Source organism: Somniosus microcephalus, chromosome 3 (genome assembly GCF_052327205.1).
Source record: "Somniosus microcephalus isolate GS21.2 chromosome 3, FLI_Smic_1.0, whole genome shotgun sequence".
NCBI classification, from domain to species: Eukaryota; Metazoa; Chordata; class Chondrichthyes; order Squaliformes; family Somniosidae; genus Somniosus; species Somniosus microcephalus.
This window is the reverse complement of record NC_140989.1, coordinates 169773082-169798878: the sequence shown is the minus strand read 5'-3', so window position 1 is coordinate 169798878 and position 25797 is coordinate 169773082. Positions and strand designations below refer to the sequence as shown.

Genomic DNA, 25797 nt, shown 5'->3' with positions numbered 1-25797 from the left:
CCGTACCCCACCACACTACCGTACCTCACTCCACCACCATACCCCCACACCACAACCGTATCCCACCACACCACCATGCCCCACCACACCCCTGTACCGCACCATACCACTTTACCACAGCACACCACCGTACCTCACCACACCAGCGTACCCCACCACACCAGCGTACCCCACCCCACCACCGTACCGCACCACACCACTGTTCCCCACAACACCACCGTACATCACCAAACCACCGTACCTCACCACACCACCGTACCTCACACCAGCATACCTCACTACACCACCATACCTCACCACACCACCGTAACCCCACCACCGTACCCTACCACACCACCATACCCCACCCTACCACTGTAACCCGCACACCACCGTACCCTACCACACCACCGTACCCCACCCCACCACCGTACCGCACCACACCACCGTACCTCAGCACGTTACCGTACCCCACCACACCACCATACCTCAGCACACCACCAGAACGCACCACACCACCGTACCTCACCACACCACCGTACCCCACCACACCACCATACCTCACCAGATTACCGTACCCCACCACACCACCGTACCTCACCACACCACCGTACCTCATCACAAGACCGTTCCTCACCACAGCACGGTACCCTACCACACCACCGTACGTCACCACACCATCGTACCCTACCACACCACCGTACACCACCTCACCACCGTACCCCCCCACACCACCATACCGCACCGCACCACTGTACCTCATCATGCCACCGTACCTCACCACATTACCATACCTCACCACACCACCATACCTCACACCACTGCACCCCACCCCACAACCTTACCTCACCACACCACCGTACCTCACCACAGCACCGTACCCCACCACACCACTGTACCTCACCACACCACCGTACCCCACCACACCACTGTACTTCACCACATCCCTGTACCTTACCACACCACCGTACCTCACATCAGCGTACCTCACCACATTACCGTATTGCACCACACCACCCAACCACACCACTGTACCCCACCCCACCACCATACCTCACCCCACCATCGTACCTCACCACACCACTGTAAATCACCCCACTACCGTACCACACCACACCACCGTACCGCACCACACCACCGTACCACAGCATACCACCATAGCGTACCACACCACCGTACCTCACCACACCAGCATACTCCACCACACCACCGTACCTCACCACACCACCATACCTCACCGTACCACACCACCATACCACCCCTCACCGTACCTCACCCCACCACCGTACTCCACCACACCACCGTATGATCTGTTTTAGTGATGCTGGTTGAGGGATAAATATTGAACAGGACACCGGGGAGAACTCCCCTGCTCTTCTTTGAAAATAGTGCCGTGGGATCTTTACCCCCCAACTAAGAGAGCAGATGGGACCTCAGTCTCATCTGAATGACGGCTCCTCCAACAATGCAGCACTACCTCAGTACTCTACTGGAATGTCAGCCTAGATTATGTGCTCAGGTCTGATGGAGTGGGACTTGAACCCACAACCTTCTGATTTAGAGGCAAGAGTGCTCCCCACTGAGCCACAGGTGACAAGGATTAGGGTTATTCATTCAGATCCTATTCATAACAGCTCTCCAACTGTTCAAAAAAGAGTATTTTATTTTGGCAATTTTATTTTATATATATAATTGCTGATAAATTGTCCTTCATCCAGTGGAGTTTCTGATATATCCAGGTATAGACACAGGAGAATCTACTCAAGTTGCTTTGTGATGTCACCCTGTTATTGTGATCCCAGGCGTGTGTAGATAATCTGCGGAGTTTAACTTTCCTCACACTATTCTTCTGCAGTATGTCTCGTTGCAGATCGCTTGCTATTCTTACCTCAAAGGGGCCCCTTTTAGCCCAACCTTCTTCATGCTACACAGCTTCCTCTTTTGGGTTGGACTCCACTCCGCCTGGGCGCCGCCTCCTCCACTTAAAGGCAGCTTCTCTTTCCAAGGAGTCTTCCTGAGGAGCCTCCTCTAGGCGCTGGCTTGCATGTTAACCCCTTCCCATCTGTGAGCGTCCCAGGGAAACTCTGAAACACCCCCTGTGGATAGGGACATGGCAACCATCGCGGGGGGCAGCCGCCTGCTGCAGACCCCCTTCAAACGGTGCCGACTTCTCGCAGCGCATGTCAACGAAAGGCCGGCGACCAAGGCGAGGGCTCCTGCTCGGGGCTTGGACCCCAAGCAGCTCCGAGCGTTTCACACCACACCGTCAGCCCCCAACATCAGCTCCTTCCTCCCGGAGTCCAGCTCCTTCCCCGGGGTGAGGTCGTACGCCGATCTGCTGGACTTTTCCATTCGGGATCCCGAGAAGTTCTGGGGGACTCTGGCCAAGGAGAGGCTGGTGTGGAACCAGCTCTTCCACCGGGTCCACGATTGTGACTTTAGCCGAGGCGCGATCGCCTGGTTTCTGGGAGGACAACTCAACGTGTCAGGTACAAAAAGCCTTCCTGCTGTCAGCAATGCAACTTTTTTCATTTGGCGTGTACTTTCTGAATATTGTTTATTCCTAATAAGCATCTGAACAATACTGGGCAGCACCAATCCCAGATTGATCGTGCCCACCCCAAATAAATGTCGCTTCAGAAAAAGCAGCTTCTTGGAGTTGTTAATGTTCTTCTTCTTACTCCTTCTTAGGCAGTCCCTCGGAACCGAGGATGACTTGCTTCCACACTAAAAATGAGTTCCCAGGTGACTGATGAGTCTAATGTGGGACCTACAGTCTCTGTCACAGGTGGGGCAGACTGTGGTTGAAGGGGTGGGTGGGTGGGGTGCTTGGGTTGACGTGCGCTCCTTGCACTGCCTGCTCTTGGCTTCCGCTTGCTCCCGGCGAAGAGACTCGAGGTGTTCGGCACCTTCCCGGATGCTTCTCCTCCACTTTGTGCGTTCTTGGGCCAGGGATTCCCAGGTGTCGGTGGGGATGTTACACTTTTTCAAGGAAGCTTTGAGGGTGTCCTTGAAGCGTTTCCTCTGCCCACCTGGGGCTCTCTTGCCGTGCCGGAGCTCTGAGTAGAGCGCTTGTTTTGGGAGTCTCGTATCGGGCATGGGGACAATGTGACCCGTCCATCAGAGCTGATTGAGTGTGGTCAAAGCTTCGATGCTGGGGATGTTGGCCTGAGCAAGAACACTGACGTTGGTGCGCCTATCCTACCAATGGATTTGCAGGATCTTGCGGAGGCAGCGTTGGTGGTACCTCTCCAGTGCTTTGAGGTGCCTGCTGTACATGGTCCATGTCTCTGAGGTATCACTGCTGCTCTGTAGACCATGAGCTTAGTGCCGGGTTTGAGATCCTCGTCTTCAAACACTCTCTTCTTCAGGCGACCGAAGGCTGCACTGGCACACTGAAGGCTGTGTTGGACTTTGTTGTCGACGTCTGCCCTTGTTGACAGTAGGCTCCCAAGGTATGGAAAGTGGTCCACATTGACCAAGGCCTTGTCGTGGATTTTGATCATCGGGGGGCAGCACTATGTGGCGGGGGCAGGTTGGTAGAGGACCTTTGTCTTACAAATGTTTAGTGTACGGCCCATGCTCTCGTACGCTTCGGTGAAGGTGTTGACGAGGGTTTGGAGTTCAGTTGTTAATGTACCAGACTCAGGGATATTCTCTCCCTCCAAAACAATGGTGATTGCAATTCACTGTGTGTTGAAGGTATACATAAAACACAGATCTTGCTATTTTGGGTGTGGGATGTTTTATAAGCTTTGTTTACATTTTGTTACATTTTTATCAAACCTATCATCTTTGTTTAGTTTACAATTTAAAAATAGTAAACTTCTTAACTCTGAAAATTTCAGGCTCCACAATGGTTCATTTGATGAACGGTAAAATGATTTTGGATATTTTAGATCATCCTTTAGTCAGGAAGCTGAACAATAAATGATGATAAGTGAGGTACTAAGGAGGCAGTTGTGCGATAACAGAAAAGAGGAAGAACTCGCATTTCTACAGCACCATGTACGACCTCAGGACGCCCCAAAGCACTTTACAGCCAATGAGACACTTTCTGAAGTGTAGTCACTGTTGTAATGTAGGGAAGGTGGCAGTCAATTTACACACAGCACAATCTAGTCCTGGCCAATGTTTATCCCTCAACCAACATCACTAAAAAAACAGATGATCCGGTCATTATCTCATTGCTGTTTGTGGGAGCTTGCTGTGCGCAAATTAGCTGCTGCGTTTCTTTCTGGCGGGGGAGTGGGACTAGCTGAAGTGCTCTTGCAGAGAGCCGGCACGGGTTCTACGGACTACAATTCAGAAGTATGTAATTGTCTGTAAAGTGCATTGGGACGTTCTGAGATCATTAAAGGTGCGTTAGAAAAGCAAGTTCTTTCTTTTTACTCTCACCTCATAACTGAAGCCTCTTGCCTGGGATCACCTTAGTGATCCTCTTCTGCAGCCGCTCCATGGCCTTGAAATCCCTCCCAAAAACTGGACACAGTATTCTAACCGCAACCTACTCAAATTACAGCCCAACTGATAACCCCAAAAGGTCATGAGTGGGGGAGGGGGTAGACGCATAAGAACAGCCTATGATAAAAAAACAACCATTGGCTCATTGAAGCTCATCATTTGTCGACTGATTATATCGGGGGGGCGGAGAGGACATGGGGGGGGGGGGCCGTGATTACATCGGGGGATCGGAGAGGACATGGGGGGGCCGTGATTAGATCGGGCGGGGGACGGAGAGGACATGGGGGGCCGTGATTAGATCGGGGGGGTCGGAGAGGACATGGGGGGGCCGTGATTAGATCGGGGGGGAGAGAGGACATGGGGGGGCCGTGATTAGATCGGGGGGGGCGGAGAGGACATGGGCGGGCCGTGATTAGATCGGGTGGGGTCGGAGAGGACATGGGGGGGCCGTGATTAGATCGGGGGGGGGACGGAGAGGACATGGGGGGCCGTGATTAGATCGGGGGGGTCGGAGAGGACATGGGGGGGGCCGTGATTAGATCGGGGGGGGACGGAGAGGACATGGGGGGCCGTGATTAGATCGGGGGGGTCGGAGAGGACATGGGGGGCCGTGATTAGATCGGGGGGGGACGGAGAGGACATGGGGGGCCGTGATTAGATCGGGGGGGCGGAGTGGACATGGGGGGCCGTGATTAGATCGGGGGGGGGGACGGAGAGGACATGGGGGGCCGTGATTAAATCGGGGGGGGCGGAGTGGACATGGGGGGGCTGTGATTAGATCGGGGGGGTCGGAGAGGACATGGGGGGGCCGTGATTAGATCGGGGGGGGGGACGGAGAGGACATGGGGGGCCGTGATTAGATCGGGGGGGGGCGGAGTGGACATGGGGGGGCCGTGATTAAATCGGGGGGGGTGGACGGAGAGGACATGGGGGGGGCCGTGATTAGATCGGGGGGGGGGACGGAGAGGACATGGGGGGGCCGTGATTAGATCTGGGGGGCGGAGAGGACATGGGGGGGCCGTGATTAGATGGGGGGGGGGGACGGAGAGGACATGGGGGGGCCGTGATTAGATTGGGGGGGGAGAGGACATGGGGGGGGCCGTGATTAGATCGGGGGGGGGACGGAGAGGAGATGGGGGGGCCGTGATTAGATCGGGGGGGGACGGAGAGGAGATGGGGGGGGCCGTGATTAGAGCGGGGGGGGGCGGAGAGGACATGGGGGGGCCCGTGATTAGATCGGGGGGTCGGAGAGGACATGGGGGGTCGTGATTAGATTGGGGGGGGCGGAGAGGTCATGGGGGGGCTGTGATTAGATTGGGGGGGGGGGCGGAGAGGACATCTGGGGGCCGTGATTAGATCGGGGGGTCGGAGAGGACATGGGGGGTCGTGATTAGATTGGGGGGGGCGGAGAGGTCATGGGGGGGCTGTGATTAGATCGGGGGGGAAGAGGACATGGGGGGGCCGTGATTAGATCGGGGGGGGGCGGAGAGGACATGGGGGGCTGTGATTAGATTGGGGGGCGGAGAGGAGATGGGGGGGCCGTGATTAGATCGGGGGGCGGAGAGGACATCTGGGGGCCGTGATTAGATGGGGGGGGGAAGGACATGTGGGGGGCGTGATTAGATCGGGGGGGGGCCGGAGAGGACATGGGGGGGCCGTGATTAGATCGGGGGGGGGCGGAGAGGACATGGGGGGGCCGCGATTAGATTGGGGGGACGGAGAGGACATGGGGGGGCCGTGATTAGATCGGGGGGGGGCAGAGAGGACAGGGGGGGCCGTGATTAGATCGGGGGGGGGGCAGAGAGGACAGGGGGGGCCGTGATTAGATCGCGGGGGGGGGGAGGACATGGGGGGGCCGCGATTAGATCGGGGGGGGCAGAGAGGACAGGGGGGGCCGTGATTAGATCGCGGGGGGGGGGAGGACATGGGGGTGGCGTGATTAGATCGGGGGCTCGGAGAGGACATGGGGGGGGGGCCGTGATTAGATCGGGGGGGGACGGAGAGGATATGGGGGGGCCGTGATTAGATCGGGGGGGGCGGAGAGGATATGGGGGGGCCGTGATTAGATCGGGGGGGCGGAGAGGACATGGGGGGGGCCGTGATTAGATCGGGGGGGCGGAGAGGATATGGGGGGGCCGTGATTAGATCGGGGGCTCGGAGAGGACATCTGGGGGCCGTGATTAGATCGGGGGGGCGGAGAGGACATGGGGGGGCCGTGATTAGATCGGGGGGGGGGGGGACGGAGAGGACATGGGGGGGCCGGATTAGATCGGGGGGGCGGAGAGGACATCTGGGGGCCGTGATTAGATCGGGGGGGGGGGCGGAGAGGACATGGGGGGGGCCGTGATGAGAGCGGGGGGGGGGCGGAGAGGACATGGGGGCCGTGATTAGATCGGGGGGGCGGAGAGGACATCTGGGGGCCGTGATTAGATCGGGGGGGGGGGCGGAGAGGACATGGGGGGGCCGTGATTAGATCGGGGGGGGCGGAGAGGACATGGCGGGGGCTGTGATTAGATCGGGGGGGGACGGAGAGGACATGGGGGGGGGGCCGTGATTAGATCGGGGGGCGGAGAGGACATGGGGGGGCCGTGATTAGATCGGGGGGGGGGACGGAGAGGACATGGGGGGGGCCGTGATGAGAGCGGGGGGGGGCGGAAGAGGACATGGGGGGCCGTGATTAGATCGGGGGGGCGGAGAGGACATCTGGGGGCCGTGATTAGATCGGGGGGGGGGCGGAGAGGACATGGGGGGGCCGTGATTAGATCGGGGGGGCGGAGAGGACATGGGGGGGCCGTGATTAGATCGGGGGGGGGCGGAGAGGACATGGGGGGGCCGTGATTAGATCGGGGGGGGGCGGAGAGGACATGGGGGGGCTGTGATTAGATCGGGGGGCGCGGAGAGGACATGGGGGGGGCCGTGATTAGATCGGGGGGGGCGGAGAGGACATCTGGGGGCCGTGATTAGATCGGGGGGGGCGGAGAGGACATGGGGGGGCCGTGATTAGATCGGGGGGGCGGAGAGGACATAGGGGGGGCTGTGATTAGATCGGGGGGGGCGGAGAGGACATGGGGGGGGCGTGATTAGATCGGGGGGGACGGAGAGGACATGGGGGGGGGCCGCGATTAGATCGGGGGGGATGCGGAGAGGACATGGGGGGGCCGTGATTAGATTGGGGGGACGGAGAGGACATGGGGGGGCCGTGATTAGATCGGGGGGGGGGACAGAGAGGACATGGGGGGGGCCGTGATTAGATCGGGGGGGCGGAGAGGGCACCTGGGGGCCGTGATTAGATCGGGGGGGGGCGGAGAGGACATGGGGGGGCCGTGATTAGATTGGGGTGGTCGGAGAGGACATGGGGGGGCCGTGATTAGATCGGGGGGGCGGAGAGGACATGGGGGGGGGCCGTGATTAGATCGGGGGGGGCGGAGAGGACATGGGGGGGCCGTGATTAGATCGGGAGGGGCGGAGAGGACATGGGGGGGCCGTGATTAGATTGGGGGGTCGGAGAGGACATGGGGGAGGCCGTGATTAGATCGGGGGGGGCGGAGAGGACATGGGGGGGCCGTGATTAGATGGGGGGGGGCGGAGAGGACATGGGGGGGCCGTGATTAGATCGGGGGAGGCGGAGAGGACATGGGGGGGCCGTGATTAGATCAGGGGGGGCGGAGAGGACATGGGGGGTGCCGTGATTAGATCGGGGGGGGCGCAGAGGACATGAGGGGGGGCGCCATGATTAGTTTGGGGGGGTCGGAGAGGACATGGGGGGGCCGTGATTAGATCGGGGTGGGACGGAGAGGACATGGGGGGGGGGGCGTGATTAGATTGGGGGGGAGAGGACATGGGGGGGGGCGTGATTAGATCGGGGGGACGGAGGGGACATGGAGGGGCCGTGATTAGATGGGGGGGGCGCGGAGAGGACATGGGGGGGGCCGTGATTAGATCGGGGGCGCGGAGAGGACATGGGGGGGCCGTGATTAGATCGGGTGGGCGGAGAGGACATGGGGGGGCCGTGATTAGATCGGGTGGGCGGAGAGGACATGGAGGGGGCGTGATTAGATCGGGGGGGGCGGAGAGGACATGGGGGGTGCCGTGATTAGATCGGGGGGGGCGCAGAGGACATGGGGGGGGCCGTGATTAGATCGGGGGGTGCGGAGAGGACATGGGGGGGGCCGCGATTAGATTGGGTGGGTGGAGAGGACATGGGGGGGCCATGATTAGATCGGGGGGGAGAGGACATGGGGGGGCCGTGATTAGATCGGGGGGGGGCGGAGAGGACATGGGGGGGCCGTGATTAGATCGGGAGGGGCGGAGAGGACATGGAGGGGGCCGTGATTAGATCGGGGTGGGGCGGAGAGGACACGGGGGGGCCGTGATTAGATCGGGGGGACGGAGGGGACATGGAGGGGCCGTGATTAGATCGGGGGGGCGGAGAGGACATGAGGGGGGGGCCATGATTAGATTGGGGGGGGCGGAGAGGAAAATGGGGGGGCCGTGATTAGATCGGGGGGTGCCGTGATTAGATCGGGGGAGAGGACATGGGGGAGCCGTGATTAGATTGGGGAGTGCGGAGAGGACATGGGGGGTCCGTGATTAGATCGGGGGGGGGGCGGAGAGGACATGATGGGGGGGGCCGTGATTAGATCGGGGGGAGGCGGAGAGGTCATGGGGGGGGGCCGTGATTAGATCGGTGGGGGCGGAGAGGACATGGGGGGGCCGTGATTAGATCGGGGGGGGCGGAGAGGACATGATGGGGGGGGGGCCGTGATTAGATTGGGGGGGGCGGAGAGGACATGGGGGGGCCATGATTAGATCGGGGGGGAGAGGACATGGGGGGGGTGGCTGTGATTAGATCGGGGGCGGAGAGGACATGGGGGGGGCAGCCGTGATTAGATCGGGGGGGAGAGGACATGGGGGGGGCCGTGATAAGATCGGGGGGGTAGAGGACATGGGGGGGGGGACCGTGATTAGGTCGGGGGGCGGAGAGGACATGGGGGGGCGTGATTAGATCGGGGGGGCAAGAGAGGACATGGGGGGCCGTGATTCGATCGGCGGGGAGAGAGGACATGGGGCGGGGGGCCGAGATTACATCGGGGGAGAGGACATGGGGGGGGGTGCGATTAGATCGGGGGGGAGAGAGGACATGGGGGGCCGTGATTAGATCGGGGGGGAGAGGACACGGGGGGCCGTGATTAGATCGGGGGCGGAGAGGACATGGGGGGGGCCGTGATTAGATCGGGGGGGAGAGAGGACATGGGGGGGCCGTGATTAGATTGGGGGGGGATGGAGAGGACATGAGGGGCCGTGATTAGATCGGGGGGGAGAGAGGACATGGGGGGGCCGTGATTAGATTGGGGGGGGATGGAGAGGACATGGGGGGCCGTGATTAGATCGGGGGGGAGAGAGGACATGGGGGGGCCGAGATTAGATCGGGCGAGAGGGCATGGCGGGGGCGTGATTAGATCGGGGGGGGAGAGAGGACATGGGGGGCCGTGATTAGATCGGGGGGAGCGGAGAGGACATGGGGGGCCGTGATTAGATCGGGGGAGAGGACATGGGGGGCCGTGATTAGATCGGGGGAGAGGACATGGGGGGCCGTGATTAGATCGGGGGGGAGAGGACATGGGGGGCCGTGATTAGATCGGGGGCGGAAAGGGCAAATTCTTACTGCGTACAAAGTGTATCATGCTCGTAACCCCAGGATGGCATAAGGCATTGTGAAGATTAATAAGCGTATCTCCGTGAATCACAGAACAATAAGCCCTTGACAGCGCATCAGCAGCAACATTATCCTTCCCCGGACGATAAACTATATCAAAATGGTAACATGCCAACTCAATCCTCCACCTCATTATTTTATCATTCTTAATCTTTCCAAAATGTTTGACATCAAACATAAAGGACACAGACTTTTGATCAGTCACCAATGTAAAATGTCGCCCCGATAAATAATGTCTCCATTTACGCAGTGCTTCTACTATTGCATACGCCTCTTTCTCTATTGAAGAATGCCTTTTTTCACTATTGTTCAAGGTACGTGAGAAAAAGGCCACAGGTCTTCCATTTTGGTTCAGAGTAGCCCCAATTGCAAAATCAGAAGCGTCCGTCTCAATCACAAAAGGAACCTGCTCATCAATAGAATGCACAACTGCTCCAAGGATATCCTTTTTAAAATTATCAAAACACGTCCTGGCCTCCCATGATAGAGGATATGTCGTAACCCGAATAAGAGGCCAGATCTTCTGTGAAAAATTTGCAATCCAATTAGAATAGTAAGAAAACAGTCCAACAACTCGTTGCAAAGCCTTAGAATTAGTAGGACAAGGTAAATCAATCAATGGTCGCAGACGTTCTGGGTCTGGTTTAATCTTGTTTCCCGAGATAATGTACCCCAGTAGATTTACCTCAGTGGTCGAAAAGGTACACTTCTCTTTATTGAAAGTTAAACCAACTTTTTCCGCAGCTTGAAGGAATCGTTCTAAATTAGAATCATGCTCCACCCTTGATTTGCCACACACCGTGATGTCATCTAAATATGAAAAGGTGTCAGAGAGAGAGTTATCACTTATAAAAGCATCCATTGCCCATTGAAAACAAGCAACACCATTCGTAACACCAAATGGTATTCGGCAAAACTGATACAGCTTTCCACCAGCCTCAAAGGCCGTATATGGTTGATCCTTCTTAACAATAGGAATCTGATGATAAGCACTCTTTAGGTCAATAGTGCTAAAAACCTTATACTGAGATACTTTATTGATAAGCTCATCAATCTTAGGCAAAGGGTAAGCATCTAATTGAGTATACCTATTAATAGTTTGGGAATAGTCTATCACCATTCGTTTCTTATGTCTCTCGTTAGTCGTGACAATGACCTGTGCCCGCCAAGGCGAACAACTAGGTTCAATGATTCCTTCCAATAAGAGACGTTGAACTTCAGAATTAATAAATTCTCTATCCTGACTGCTATACCTTCTTGACTTGGTAGCAATTGGCTTACAATCCGGCATCAAATTGGAAAAAAGTGATAATGGAGAAATGGATAAAGAGGTTAATCCACAAATAGATAAAGGTGGCTTAGTCCCTCCAAATGAAAGACTGAGACTCTCGTGTGACTGAAGCACATCATGACCAATCAAAATATCCGCACAGAGATTAGGCAAAACAGATAGGCGTATATCAGTATACGTATTACCTAGAAGAATCAATTTCACAAGGCAACAACCAGCTACTTGTGAAGTGAGAGTCGTCTGAGCCATACACACCTGATAGGAAACAGGCGAAATTTTCAAATGCTTCTCCTTTGCAAACTGAAGACTTATAAAACTCTCGGTACTGCCCGTATCTATAAGGGCCTTCACTTCCAACCCATTAACTTGGGCCGTAACTATAGCTTTGTTTAGGCCATGAGCAAATGCAGCAGAAATTGATGCAATAAACGCCCTATCTAAAGGCTGAATAGTCACAGAGGAGGTAATTGAACTTGATGATTTACGCACACGTGCGTAATGACCTCTCTTGCCGCATTTACTACACACAGCCTCCCGAGCAGAACACTTCAGACGAGGGTGCCGGACGTTCCCACAAAAATAACACTTCTGAATCCTAGAGGCAACAGCCGCTGAAGTAGAAACTGTTTCAGAATCTAGTAAACCACTCCTATTAAGTCCACATAATTCCTTTTCATCCGGAACTGCCGAAACCACAGTCACAGGCTGATTAAAAAGAGCATAAGAATCCGAACTTCTCTGAGCCACATCCAATGTAGAAGCTTGCTCAAAAGCACTCTTAAGATCCAAAGTCTTATTTTCTAACAACCGCTGACGAATTGATCTAGACAGTAATCCATTAATAAAAGCATCCCGTACCGATTCTTCCTTATATTCTTCAGCCGTCACGGCCTTATAATTACAGTTAACACTAAGGCACCGAAGTGCTTGTAAATAAGTATCCAAAGATTCTCCCACCTGCTGCCTACGGGCAGATAGAAGGTGACGTGCAAATACCTCATTCTTTGGTTTAACAAAAATCTTTTCCAATGTAGAAATAGATCAGGGGGGAGAGAGGACATGGGGGGGCGCCATGATTAGATTGGAGGGGCGGAGAGGACATGGGGGGGGCCATGATTAGATCGGAGGGGCGGAGAGGACATGGGGGGCTGTGATTAGATCAGGGGGAGAGGACATGGGGGGGCCGTGATTAGATCGGGGGGGAGAGAGGACATGGGGGGGCGTGATTAGATCGGGGGGGCGGAGAGGACATGGAGGGGGCCGTGATTAGATCGGGGGGGAGAGAGGACATGGGGGGGGGCGTGATTAGATCGGGGGGGCGGAGAGGACATGGAGGGGGCCATGATTAGATCGGGGGGGCGGAGAGGACATGGGGGGGCCATTAGATCGGGGGGGCGGAGAGGACATTGGGTGGGGACCGTGATTAGATCGGAGGGGCGGAGAGGACATGGGGGAGGGCTGTGATTAGTTCGGGGGGGTGTAGAGAGGACATGGGGGAGGCCGTGATTAGATCAGCGGGGGGAGAGGACATGGGGGGCCGTGATTAGATCGGCGGGGGGAGAGGACATGGGGGGCCGTGATTAGATCGGGGGGGGGAGAGGACATGGGGGGCCGTGATTAGATCGGGGGGGTGAGGACATGGGGGGCCGTGATTAGATCGGGGGGGGAGAGGACTTGGGGGGCCGTGATTAGATCGGGGGGCGGAGAGGACATGGAGGTGGAACGTGATTAAATCGGGGGGGGGAGAGGACATGGGGGGGGCCGTGATTAGATCGAGGGGGCGGAGAGGAAATGGGGGGGCCATGATTAGATCAGGAGGTGCGGAGAGGACATGGGGGGCCGTGATTAGATCGGAGGTGAAGAGGACATGGGGGGGGCTGTGATTAGATCGGGGGGGAGAGGGCATGTGGGGGGCCGTGATTAGATCGGGGGGTGCGGAGAGGACATGGGGGGGCCGTGATTAGATCGGGGGGGCGGAGAGGACATGCGGGGGCCGTGATTAGATCGGAGGTGAAGAGGACATGGGGGTGCCGTAATTAGATCGGGGGGAGCAGAGAGTACATGGTGGGGCCGTGATTAGATCGGGGGCGAAGAGGACATGGAGGGGGAGCCGTGATTAGATCGGGGGTGAAGAGGACATGGGGGGGGTCGCCGTGATTAGATCGGGGGCGAAGAGGACATGGGGGGAGAACATGATTAGATTGGGGAGGGAGAGAGGACATGGGGGCGCCGTGATTAGATCGGGGGGGGAGAGGGGACATGCGGGGAACGTGATTAGATCGGGGGGAGAGGACATGGTGGGGCCGTGATTAGATCGGGGGCGAAGAGGACATGGGGGGGGAGCCGTGATTAGATCGGGGGGGGAGAGAGGACATGGGGGGGAGCGTGATTAGATTGGGGAGGGAGAGAGGACATGGGGCGGCCGTGATTAGATCGTGGGGGCGGAGAGGACATGGGGGGGTGCCATGATTAGATCGGGGGGGGGGCGGAGAGGACATGGGGGGGAGCCATGATTAGATCGGAGGGGCGGAGAGGACATGGGGGAGGGCTGTGATTAGATCGGGGGGGTGTAGAGAGGACATGGGGGGGCCATTAGATCGGGGGGGAGAGAGGACATGGGGGAGGGCTGTGATTAGATCGGGGGGGGAGAGGACATGGGGGGCCGCGATTAGATCGGGGGGGGAGAGGTCATGGGGGGCCGTGATTAGTTCGGGCGGGGGGGAGGACATGGGGGGCCGTGATTAGATCGGGGGGGGAGAGGACTTGGGGGGCCGTGATAAGATCGGGGGGCGGAGAGGACATGGGGGGGCCGTGATTAGATCGGGGGAGGCGGAGAGGACATGGGGGGGTGCCGTGATTAGATCGGGGGGGGCGGAGAGGCCATGGGGGGGCCGTGATTAGATCGGGGGGGGGCGGAGAGGACATGAGGGGGCCGTGATTAGATTGGGGGGGTCGGAGAGGACATGGGGGGGCCGTGATTAGATCGGGGGGGCGCAGAGGACATGAGGGGGGGCGCCATGATTAGTTTGGGGGGGTCGGAGAGGACATGGGGGGGCCGTGATTAGATCGGGGGGGCGGAGAGGACATGGGGGGTGCCGTGATTAGATCGGGGGGGGCGGAGAGGACATGAGGGGGGGCGCCATAATTAGTTTGGGGGGGTCGGAGAGGACATGGGGGGGCCGTGATTAGATCGGGGGGGGCGGAGAGGACATGAGGGGGCCGTGATTAGATCGGGGGGGGCGGAGAGGACATGGGGGGACCGTGATTAGATCGGGGGGGGCGGAGAGGACATGGGGGGTGCCGTGATTAGATCGGGGGGGGCGCAGAGGACATGAGGGGGCCGTGATTAGATCGGGGGGGGCGGAGAGGACATGGGGGGACCGTGATTAGATCGGGGGGGGCGGAGAGGACATGGGGGGGCCGTGATTAGATCGGGGGGTGCGGAGAGGACATGGGGGGGCCGTGATTAGATCGGGGTGGGGCGGAGAGGACACGGGGGGGCCGTGATTAGATCGGGGGTGCAGAGAGGACATGGGGGGGGACCGTGATTAGATCGGGGGGGGGGGCGGAGAGGACATGGGGGGGCCGTGATTAGATCGGGGGGGGGGCGGAGAGGACATGGGGGGGGACCGTGATTAGATCGGGGGGGGGGGGCGGAGAGGACATGGGGAGGGCCTTGATTAGATCGGGGGGGGGGCGGAGAGGACATGATGGGGGGGTCCGTGATTAGATCGGGGGGGGCGGAGAGGACATGGGGGAGGCCGTGATTAGATCGGGGGGAGGCGGAGAGGTCATGGGGGGGGGCCGTGATTAGATCGGTGGGGGCGGAGAGGACATGGGGGGGCCGTGATTAGATCGGGGGGGGCGGAGAGGACATGATGGGGGGGGGCCCGTGATTAGATTGGGGGGGGCGGAGAGGACATGGGGGGGCCGTGATTAGATTGGGTGGGTGGAGAGGACATGGGGGGGCCATGATTAGATCGGGGGGGAGAGGACATGGGGGGGGTGGCTGTGATTAGATCGGGGGCGGAGAGGACATGGGGGGGGCAGCCGTGATTAGATCGGGGGGGAGAGGACATGGGGGGGGGCTGTGATTAGAACGGGGGCGGAGAGGACATGGGGGGGCCGTGATAAGATGGGGGGGTAGAGGACATGGGGGGGGGACCGTGATTAGGTCGGGGGGCGGAGAGGACATGGGGGGGGCGTGGTTAGATTGGGGGGGGGAGAGGACATGGGTGGGGCGTGATTAGATCGGGGGGGCAAGAGAGGACATGGGGGGCCGTGATTCGATCGGCGGGGAGAGAGGACATGGGGCGGGGGGCCGAGATTACATCGGGGGGGAGAGGACACGGGGGGCCGTGATTAGATCGGGGGCGGAGAGGACATGGGGGGGGCCGTGATTAGATCGGGGGGGAGAGAGGACATGGGGGGGCCGTGATTAGATTGGGGGGGGGATGGAGAGGACATGAGGGGCCGTGATTAGATCGGGGGGGGCCAGAGGACATTTGTTGGGGGTGTTGGGGCCGTGATTAGATCGGGGGGAGAGGACATGGGGAGCCGTGATTAGATCGGGGGGGAGAGAGGACATGGGGGGGCCGAGATTAGATCGGGCGAGAGGACATGGCGGGGGCGTGATTAGATCGGGGGGGGAGAGAGGACATGGGGGGCCGTGATTAGATCGGGGGGAGCGGAGAGGACATGGGGGGCCGTGATTAGATCGGGGGAGAGGACATGGGGGGCCGTGATTAGATCGGGGGAGAGGACATGGGGGGCCGTGATTAGATCGGGGGGAGAGGACATGGGGGGCCGTGATTAGATCGGGGGCGGAAAGGGCAAATTCTTACTGCGTACAAAGTGTATCATGCTCGTAACCCCAGGATGGCATAAGGCATTGTGAAGATTAATAAGCGTATCTCCGTGAATCACAGAACAATAAGCCCTTGACAGCGCATCAGCAGCAACATTATCCTTCCCCGGACGATAAACTATATCAAAATGGTAACATGCCAACTCAATCCTCCACCTCATTATTTTATCATTCTTAATCTTTCCAAAATGTTTGACATCAAACATAAAGGACACAGACTTTTGATCAGTCACCAATGTAAAATGTCGCCCCGATAAATAATGTCTCCATTTACGCAGTGCTTCTACTATTGCATACGCCTCTTTCTCTATTGAAGAATGCCTTTTTTCACTATTGTTCAAGGTACGTGAGAAAAAGGCCACAGGTCTTCCATTTTGGTTCAGAGTAGCCCCAATTGCAAAATCAGAAGCGTCCGTCTCAATCACAAAAGGAACCTGCTCATCAATAGAATGCACAACTGCTCCAAGGATATCCTTTTTAAAATTATCAAAACACGTCCTGGCCTCCCATGATAGAGGATATGTCGTAACCCGAATAAGAGGCCAGATCTTCTGTGAAAAATTTGCAATCCAATTAGAATAGTAAGAAAACAGTCCAACAACTCGTTGCAAAGCCTTAGAATTAGTAGGACAAGGTAAATCAATCAATGGTCGCAGACGTTCTGGGTCTGGTTTAATCTTGTTTCCCGAGATAATGTACCCCAGTAGATTTACCTCAGTGGTCGAAAAGGTACACTTCTCTTTATTGAAAGTTAAACCAACTTTTTCCGCAGCTTGAAGGAATCGTTCTAAATTAGAATCATGCTCCACCCTTGATTTGCCACACACCGTGATGTCATCTAAATATGAAAAGGTGTCAGAGAGAGAGTTATCACTTATAAAAGCATCCATTGCCCATTGAAAACAAGCAACACCATTCGTAACACCAAATGGTATTCGGCAAAACTGATACAGCTTTCCACCAGCCTATGGTTGATCCTTCTTAACAATAGGAATCTGATGATAAGCACTCTTTAGGTCAATAGTGCTAAAAACCTTATACTGAGATACTTTATTGATAAGCTCATCAATCTTAGGCAAAGGGTAAGCATCTAATTGAGTATACCTATTAATAGTTTGGGAATAGTCTATCACCATTCGTTTCTTATGTCTCTCGTTAGTCGTGACAATGACCTGTGCCCGCCAAGGCGAACAACTAGGTTCAATGATTCCTTCCAATAAGAGACGTTGAACTTCAGAATTAATAAATTCTCTATCCTGACTGCTATACCTTCTTGACTTGGTAGCAATTGGCTTACAATCCGGCATCAAATTGGAAAAAAGTGATAATGGAGAAATGGATAAAGAGGTTAATCCACAAATAGATAAAGGTGGCTTAGTCCCTCCAAATGAAAGACTGAGACTCTCGTGTGACTGAAGCACATCATGACCAATCAAAATATCCGCACAGAGATTAGGCAAAACAGATAGGCGTATATCAGTATACGTATTACCTAGAAGAATCAATTTCACAAGGCAACAACCAGCTACTTGTGAAGTGAGAGTCGTCTGAGCCATACACACCTGATAGGAAACAGGCGAAATTTTCAAATGCTTCTCCTTTGCAAACTGAAGACTTATAAAACTCTCGGTACTGCCCGTATCTATAAGGGCCTTCACTTCCAACCCATTAACTTGGGCCGTAACTATAGCTTTGTTTAGGCCATGAGCAAATGCAGCAGAAATTGATGCAATAAACGCCCTATCTAAAGGCTGAATAGTCACAGAGGAGGTAATTGAACTTGATGATTTACGCACACGTGCGTAATGACCTCTCTTGCCGCATTTACTACACACAGCCTCCCGAGCAGAACACTTCAGACGAGGGTGCCGGACGTTCCCACAAAAATAACACTTCTGAATCCTAGAGGCAACAGCCGCTGAAGTAGAAACTGTTTCAGAATCTAGTAAACCACTCCTATTAAGTCCACATAATTCCTTTTCATCCGGAACTGCCGAAACCACAGTCACAGGCTGATTAAAAAGAGCATAAGAATCCGAACTTCTCTGAGCCACATCCAATGTAGAAGCTTGCTCAAAAGCACTCTTAAGATCCAAAGTCTTATTTTCTAACAACCGCTGACGAATTGATCTAGACAGTAATCCATTAATAAAAGCATCCCGTACCGATTCTTCCTTATATTCTTCAGCCGTCACGGCCTTATAATTACAGTTAACACTAAGGCACCGAAGTGCTTGTAAATAAGTATCCAAAGATTCTCCCACCTGCTGCCTACGGGCAGATAGAAGGTGACGTGCAAATACCTCATTCTTTGGTTTAACAAAAATCTTTTCCAATGTAGAAATAGATCAGGGGGGAGAGAGGACATGGGGGGGCGCCATGATTAGATTGGAGGGGCGGAGAGGACATGGGGGGGGCCATGATTAGATCGGAGGGGCGGAGAGGACATGGGGGGCTGTGATTAGATCAGGGGGAGAGGACATGGGGGGGCCGTGATTAGATCGGGGGGGAGAGAGGACATGGGGGGGCGTGATTAGATCGGGGGGGCGGAGAGGACATGGAGGGGGCCGTGATTAGATCGGGGGGGAGAGAGGACATGGGGGGGGGCGTGATTAGATCGGGGGGGCGGAGAGGACATGGAGGGGGCCATGATTAGATCGGGGGGGCGGAGAGGACATGGGGGGGCCATTAGATCGGGGGGGCGGAGAGGACATTGGGTGGGGACCGTGATTAGATCGGAGGGGCGGAGAGGACATGGGGGAGGGCTGTGATTAGTTCGGGGGGGTGTAGAGAGGACATGGGGGAGGCCGTGATTAGATCAGCGGGGGGAGAGGACATGGGGGGCCGTGATTAGATCGGCGGGGGGAGAGGACATGGGGGGCCGTGATTAGATCGGGGGGGGGAGAGGACATGGGGGGCCGTGATTAGATCGGGGGGGTGAGGACATGGGGGGCCGTGATTAGATCGGGGGGGGAGAGGACTTGGGGGGCCGTGATTAGATCGGGGGGCGGAGAGGACATGGAGGTGGAACGTGATTAAATCGGGGGGGGGAGAGGACATGGGGGGGGCCGTGATTAGATCGAGGGGGCGGAGAGGAAATGGGGGGGCCATGATTAGATCAGGAGGTGCGGAGAGGACATGGGGGGCCGTGATTAGATCGGAGGTGAAGAGGACATGGGGGGGGCTGTGATTAGATCGGGGGGGAGAGGGCATGTGGGGGGCCGTGATTAGATCGGGGGGTGCGGAGAGGACATGGGGGGGCCGTGATTAGATCGGGGGGGCGGAGAGGACATGCGGGGGCCGTGATTAGATCGGAGGTGAAGAGGACATGGGGGTGCCGTAATTAGATCGGGGGGAGCAGAGAGTACATGGTGGGGCCGTGATTAGATCGGGGGCGAAGAGGACATGGAGGGGGAGCCGTGATTAGATCGGGGGTGAAGAGGACATGGGGGGGGTCGCCGTGATTAGATCGGGGGCGAAGAGGACATGGGGGGAGAACATGATTAGATTGGGGAGGGAGAGAGGACATGGGGGCGCCGTGATTAGATCGGGGGGGGAGAGGGGACATGCGGGGAACGTGATTAGATCGGGGGGAGAGGACATGGTGGGGCCGTGATTAGATCGGGGGCGAAGAGGACATGGGGGGGGAGCCGTGATTAGATCGGGGGGGGAGAGAGGACATGGGGGGAGCGTGATTAGATTGGGGAGGGAGAGAGGACATGGGGCGGCCGTGATTAGATCGTGGGGGCGGAGAGGACATGGGGGGGTGCCATGATTAGATCGGGGGGGGGCGGAGAGGACATGGGGGGGAGCCATGATTAGATCGGAGGGGCGGAGAGGACATGGGGGAGGGCTGTGATTAGATCGGGGGGGTGTAGAGAGGACATGGGGGGGCCATTAGATCGGGGGGGAGAGAGGACATGGGGGAGGGCTGTGATTAGATCGGGGGGGGAGAGGACATGGGGGGCCGCGATTAGATCGGGGGGGGAGAGGTCATGGGGGGCCGTGATTAGTTCGGGCGGGGGGGAGGACATGGGGGGCCGTGATTAGATCGGGGGGGGAGAGGACTTGGGGGGCCGTGATAAGATCGGGGGGCGGAGAGGACATGGGGGGGCCGTGATTAGATCGGGGGAGGCGGAGAGGACATGGGGGGGTGCCGTGATTAGATCGGGGGGGGCGGAGAGGCCATGGGGGGGCCGTGATTAGATCGGGGGGGGCGGAGAGGACATGAGGGGGCCGTGATTAGATTGGGGGGGTCGGAGAGGACATGGGGGGGCCGTGATTAGATCGGGGGGGCGCAGAGGACATGAGGGGGGGCGCCATGATTAGTTTGGGGGGGTCGGAGAGGACATGGGGGGGCCGTGATTAGATCGGGGGGGCGGAGAGGACATGGGGGGTGCCGTGATTAGATCGGGGGGGGCGGAGAGGACATGAGGGGGGGCGCCATAATTAGTTTGGGGGGGTCGGAGAGGACATGGGGGGGCCGTGATTAGATCGGGGGGGGCGGAGAGGACATGGTGGGGCCGTGATTAGATCGGGGGCGAAGAGGACATGGAGGGGGAGCCGTGATTAGATCGGGGGGGGAGAGAGGACATGGGGGGAGCGTGATTAGATCGGGGGCGAAGAGGACATGGGGGGGGTCGCCGTGATTAGATCGGGGGCGAAGAGGACATGGGGGTGAGAACATGATTAGATTGGGGAGGGAGAGAGGACATGGGGGCGCCGTGATTAGATCGGGGGGGAGAGGGGACATGCGGGGAACGTGATTAGATCGGGGGGAGAGGACATGGTGGGGCCGTGATTAGATCGGGGGCGAAGAGGACATGGGGGGGGAGCCATGATTAGATCGGGGGGGGAGAGAGGACATGGGGGGAGCGTGATTAGATTGGGGAGGGAGAGAGGACATGGGGCGGCCGTGATTAGATCGTGGGGGCGGAGAGGACATGGGGGGGGGCCATGATTAGATCGGGGGGGCGGAGAGGACATGGGGGGGTGCCATGATTAGATCGGGGGGGGGCGGAGAGGACATGGGGGGGAGCCATGATTAGATCGGAGGGGCGGAGAGGACATGGGGGAGGGCTGTGATTAGATCGGGGGGGTGTAGAGAGGACATGGGGGGGCCATTAGATCGGGGGGGAGAGAGGACATGGGGGAGGGCTGTGATTAGATCGGGGGGGGGAGAGGACATGGGGGGCCGCGATTAGATCGGGGGGGGAGAGGTCATGGGGGGCCGTGATTAGTTCGGGCGGGGGGGAGGACATGGGGGGCCGTGATTAGATCGGGGGGGGAGAGGACTTGGGGGGCCGTGATAAGATCGGGGGGCGGAGAGGACATGGGGGGGCCGTGATTAGATCGGGGGGGCGGAGAGGACATGGGGGGGCCGTGATTAGATCGGAGGGGCGGAGAGGACATGGGGGGGCCGTGATTAGATCGGGGGGGCGGAGAGGACCGGGGGGGTGCCATGATTTGATCGGGGGGGGCGGAGAGGACATGGGGGGGCCGTGATTAGATTGGGGGCGGAGAGGGCATGGAGGGGGGGGCTGTGATTAGATCGGAGGTGGAGAGGACATGGGGGGAGAACGTGATTAGATCGGAGGGGCGGAGAGGACATGGGGGGGGCCATCATTAGGTCGGGGGGTGGAGAGGACATGGGGGGGAACGTGATTAGGTCGGGGGCTGGCGAGGACATGGGGGGGCCGTGATTAGATCGGGAGGGGCGGAGAGGACATGGGGGGGCCGTGATTAGATCGGTGGGGGAGAGGACATGGGGGGGACGTGATTAGATCGGGGGCTTGGAGAGGACATGGGGGGGGCCGTGATTAGATCGGGGGGGGACGGAGACGACATGGGGGGGCCGCGATTAGATCGGGGGGGGGTGGAGAGGACATGGGGGCGGCCGTGATTAGATCGGGGGGGCGGAGAGGACATGGTGGGGCCGTGATTAGATCGGGGGGGGGCGGAGAGGACACCTGGGGGCCGTGATTAGATCGGGGGGGCGGAAAGGACATGGGGGGGCCGTGATTAGATCGGGGGGGGAGAGGACATGGGGGGGGGCGTGATTAGATCGGGGGCTCGGAGAGGACATGGGGGGGGCCGTGATTAGATCGGGGGGGGCAGAGACGACATGGGGGGGCCGTGATTAGATCAGGGGGGGCGGAGAGGACATGGGGGGGCCGTGATTAGATCGGGGGGGGCGGAGAGGACATGGGGGGCCGTGATTAGATCGGGGGGAGAGGACATGGGGGGGGACCGTGATTCGGTCGGGGGGCGGAGAGGACATGGGGGGTCGTGATTAGATTGGGGGGGGAGAGAACATGGGGGGGCGTGATTAGATCGGGGGGGCAAGAGAGGACATGGGGGGGTGCGTGGTTAGATCGGGGGGGCAAGAGAGGACATGGGGGGGTGTGTGGTTAGATCGGGGAGGGCGGAGAGGACATGAAGGGGCGTGAATAGATCAGGGGGAGAGGATATGGGGGGGGGGCCGTGATTAGATCGGGGGGGAGAGGACATGGGGGGGCCGTGATTAGATTGGTGGGTGGTGGAGAGGACATGAGGGGCCGTGATTAGATCGGCGGGGGCGAGAGGACATGGGGGGCCGTGATTAGATCAGGGGGAGAGGACATGGGGAGGCCGTGATTAGATCGGGGGGGAGAGAGGACATGGGGGGGGCCGAGATTAGATCGGGCGAGAGGACATGGCGGGGGCGTGAATAGATCGGGGGGGAGAGGACATGGTGGGGGGACCGTGATTAGGTCGGGGGGCGGAGAGGACATGGGGGGGCGTGATTAGATCGGGGGGGCAAGAGAGGACATGGGGGGGTGCGTGGTTCGATCGGGGGGGGCAAGAGAGGACATGGGGGGGTGCGTGGTTAGATCGGGGAGGGCAGAGAGGACATGAGGGGGCGTGATTAGATCAGGGGGAGAGGACATGGGGGGGGCTGTGATTAGATCGGGGGCGAAGAGGACATGGAGGGGGCCGTGATTAGATCGGGGGGGAGAGGACATGGGGGGGGCCGTGATTAGATCGGGGGGCAGAGGACATGGGGGGGGCCGTGATTAGATCGGCGGGGAGAGGACATGGGGGGGCTGTGATTAGATTGGGGGTGCGGAGAGGACATGGGGGGGGCCGTGATTAGATCGGGGGCGAAGAGGACATGGCGGGGGCTGTGATTAGATCGGGGGGGGAGAGGACATGGGGGGGGCTGTGATTAGATCGGGGGCGAAGAGGACATGGGGGGTGCTGTGATTAGATTCGGGGGGGGAGAGGACATGGTGGGGGCCGTGATTAGATCGGGTGGGGAGCGGACATGGGGGGCCGTGATTAGATCGGGGGGAGAGGACATGGGGGGCTGTGATTAGATTGGGGGTGCGGAGAGTACATGGGGGGCCGTGATTAGATCGGGGGGGAGAGGACATGGGGGGGCCGTGATTAGATCGGGGGCGAAGAGGACATGGGGGGGGCTGTGATTAGATCGGGGAGGGAGAGGACATGGGGGGGGCCGTGATTAGATCGGGGGCGTAGAGGACATGGGGGGCGCTGTGATTAGATCGGGGGGTGAGAGGACATGGGGGGGCGTGATTAGATCGGGGGGGAGAGGACATGGGGGGGCTGTGATTAGATTGGGGGTGCGGAGAGGATATGGGGGGCCGTGATTAGATCGGGGGCGAAGAGGGCATGGGGGGGGGCTGTGATTAATTCGGGGGGGGAGAGGACATGGGGGGGGCGTGATTAGATCGGGGGGGTGGAGAGGACATGAGCGGCCGTGATTAGATCAGGTGAGAGGACATGGGGGAGGCTGTGATTAGATTGGGGGGGCGGGAAGGACATGGGGGGGCCGTGATTAGATCGGGGGGTGGCGGAGAGGACATGGGGGGGCTATGATTAGATTGGGGGGGCGGGAAGGTCATGGGGGGGCCGTGATTAGATCGGGGGGGGCGGAGAGGACATGGGGGGCCGTGATTAGATCGGGGGGGGGTGGAGAGGACATGAGGGGCCGTGATTAGATCGGGGGCGGAGAGGACATGGGGGGGGGCCGTGATTAGATCGGGGGGGAGAGGACATGGCGGGGGGTGTGATTAGATCGGCGGGGAGAGGACATGGGGGGCTGTGATTAGATTGGGGGTGCGGAGAGTACATGGGGGGCCGTGATTAGATCGGGGGGGAGAGGACATGGGGGGGCCGTGATTAGATCGGGGGCGAAGAGGACATGGGGGGGGCTGTGATTAGATCAGGGAGGGAGAGGACATGGGGGGGGCCCGTGATTAGATCGGGGGCGTAGAGGACATGGGGGGCGCTGTGATTAGATCGGGGGGTGAGAGGACATGGGGGGGCGTGATTAGATCGGGGGGGAGAGGACATGGGGGGGGCTGTGATTAGATTGGGGGTGCGGAGAGGACATGGGGGGCCGTGATTAGATCGGGGGCGAAGAGGGCATGGGGGGGGGCTGTGATTAATTCGGGGGGGGAGAGGACATGGGGGGGGGCGTGATTAGATCGGGGGGGTGGAGAGGACATGAGCGGCCGTGATTAGATCAGGTGAGAGGACATGGGGGAGGCTGTGATTAGATTGGGGGGGCGGGAAGGACATGGGGGGGCCGTGATTAGATCGGGGGGGGCGGAGAGGACATGGGGGGGCTATGATTAGATTGGGGGGGTGGGAAGGGCATGGGGGGGCCGTGATTAGATCGGGGGGGGCGGAGAGGACATGGGGGGGCCGTGATTAGATCGGGGTGGGGTGGAGAGGACATGAGGGGCCGTGATTAGATCGGGGGGGGGCGAGAGGGCATGGGGAGCCGTGATTAGATCGGGGGGAGAGGACACGGGGGGGCCGTGATTAGATCGGGGGGGAGAGAGGACATGGGATGGGGCCCGACATTAGATCGGGGGAGAGGACATGGGGGGGGGCGTGATTAGATCGGGGGGGAGAGAGGACATGGGGGGCCGTGATTAGATCGGGGGGGAGAGGACATGGGGGGCCGTGATTAGATCGGGGGCGGAGAGGACATGGGGGGGGCCGTGATTAGATCGGGGGGGCAAGAGAGGACATGGGGGGGTGCGTGGTTAGATCGGGGGGGGCAAGAGAGGACATGGGGGGGCAAGAGAGGACATGGGGGGGTGCGTGGTTAGATCGGGGGGGCAAGAGAGGACATGGGGGGGCAAGAGAGGACATGGGGGGGCAAGAGAGGACATGGGGGTGCGTGGTTAGATCGGGGGGGCAAGAGAGGACATGGGGGGGCAAGAGAGGACATGGGGGGGTGCGTGGTTAGATCGGGGAGGGCAGAGAGGACATGAGGGGGCGTGATTAGATCAGGGGAGAGGACATGGGGGGGGCCGTGATTGGATCGGGGGGGAGAGGACATGGGGGGGGCCGTGATTAGATCGGCGGGGAGAGGACATGGGGGGGCTGTGATTAGATTGGGGGTGCGGAGAGGACATGGGGGGGCCGTGATTAGATCGGGGGGGGGAGAGGACATGGGGGCGG

General features: G+C 58.8%; 1 protein-coding gene across 1 annotated transcript in view; it reads left to right on the top strand.

Moving 5' to 3' along the window:
- The first annotated feature begins 1841 nt into the window (after positions 1 to 1841).
- Positions 1842 to 25797, top strand: part of LOC147121538 (acetyl-coenzyme A synthetase 2-like, mitochondrial) — a 169760-nt gene continuing 145804 nt past the window's right edge. The window contains exon 1 of the mRNA XM_085981870.1: positions 1842 to 2468. Coding sequence (XP_085837996.1) covers positions 2090 to 2468 — 379 coding nt within the window. The 5' untranslated portion in view covers positions 1842 to 2089. The remainder of the gene's footprint in view (positions 2469 to 25797) is intronic.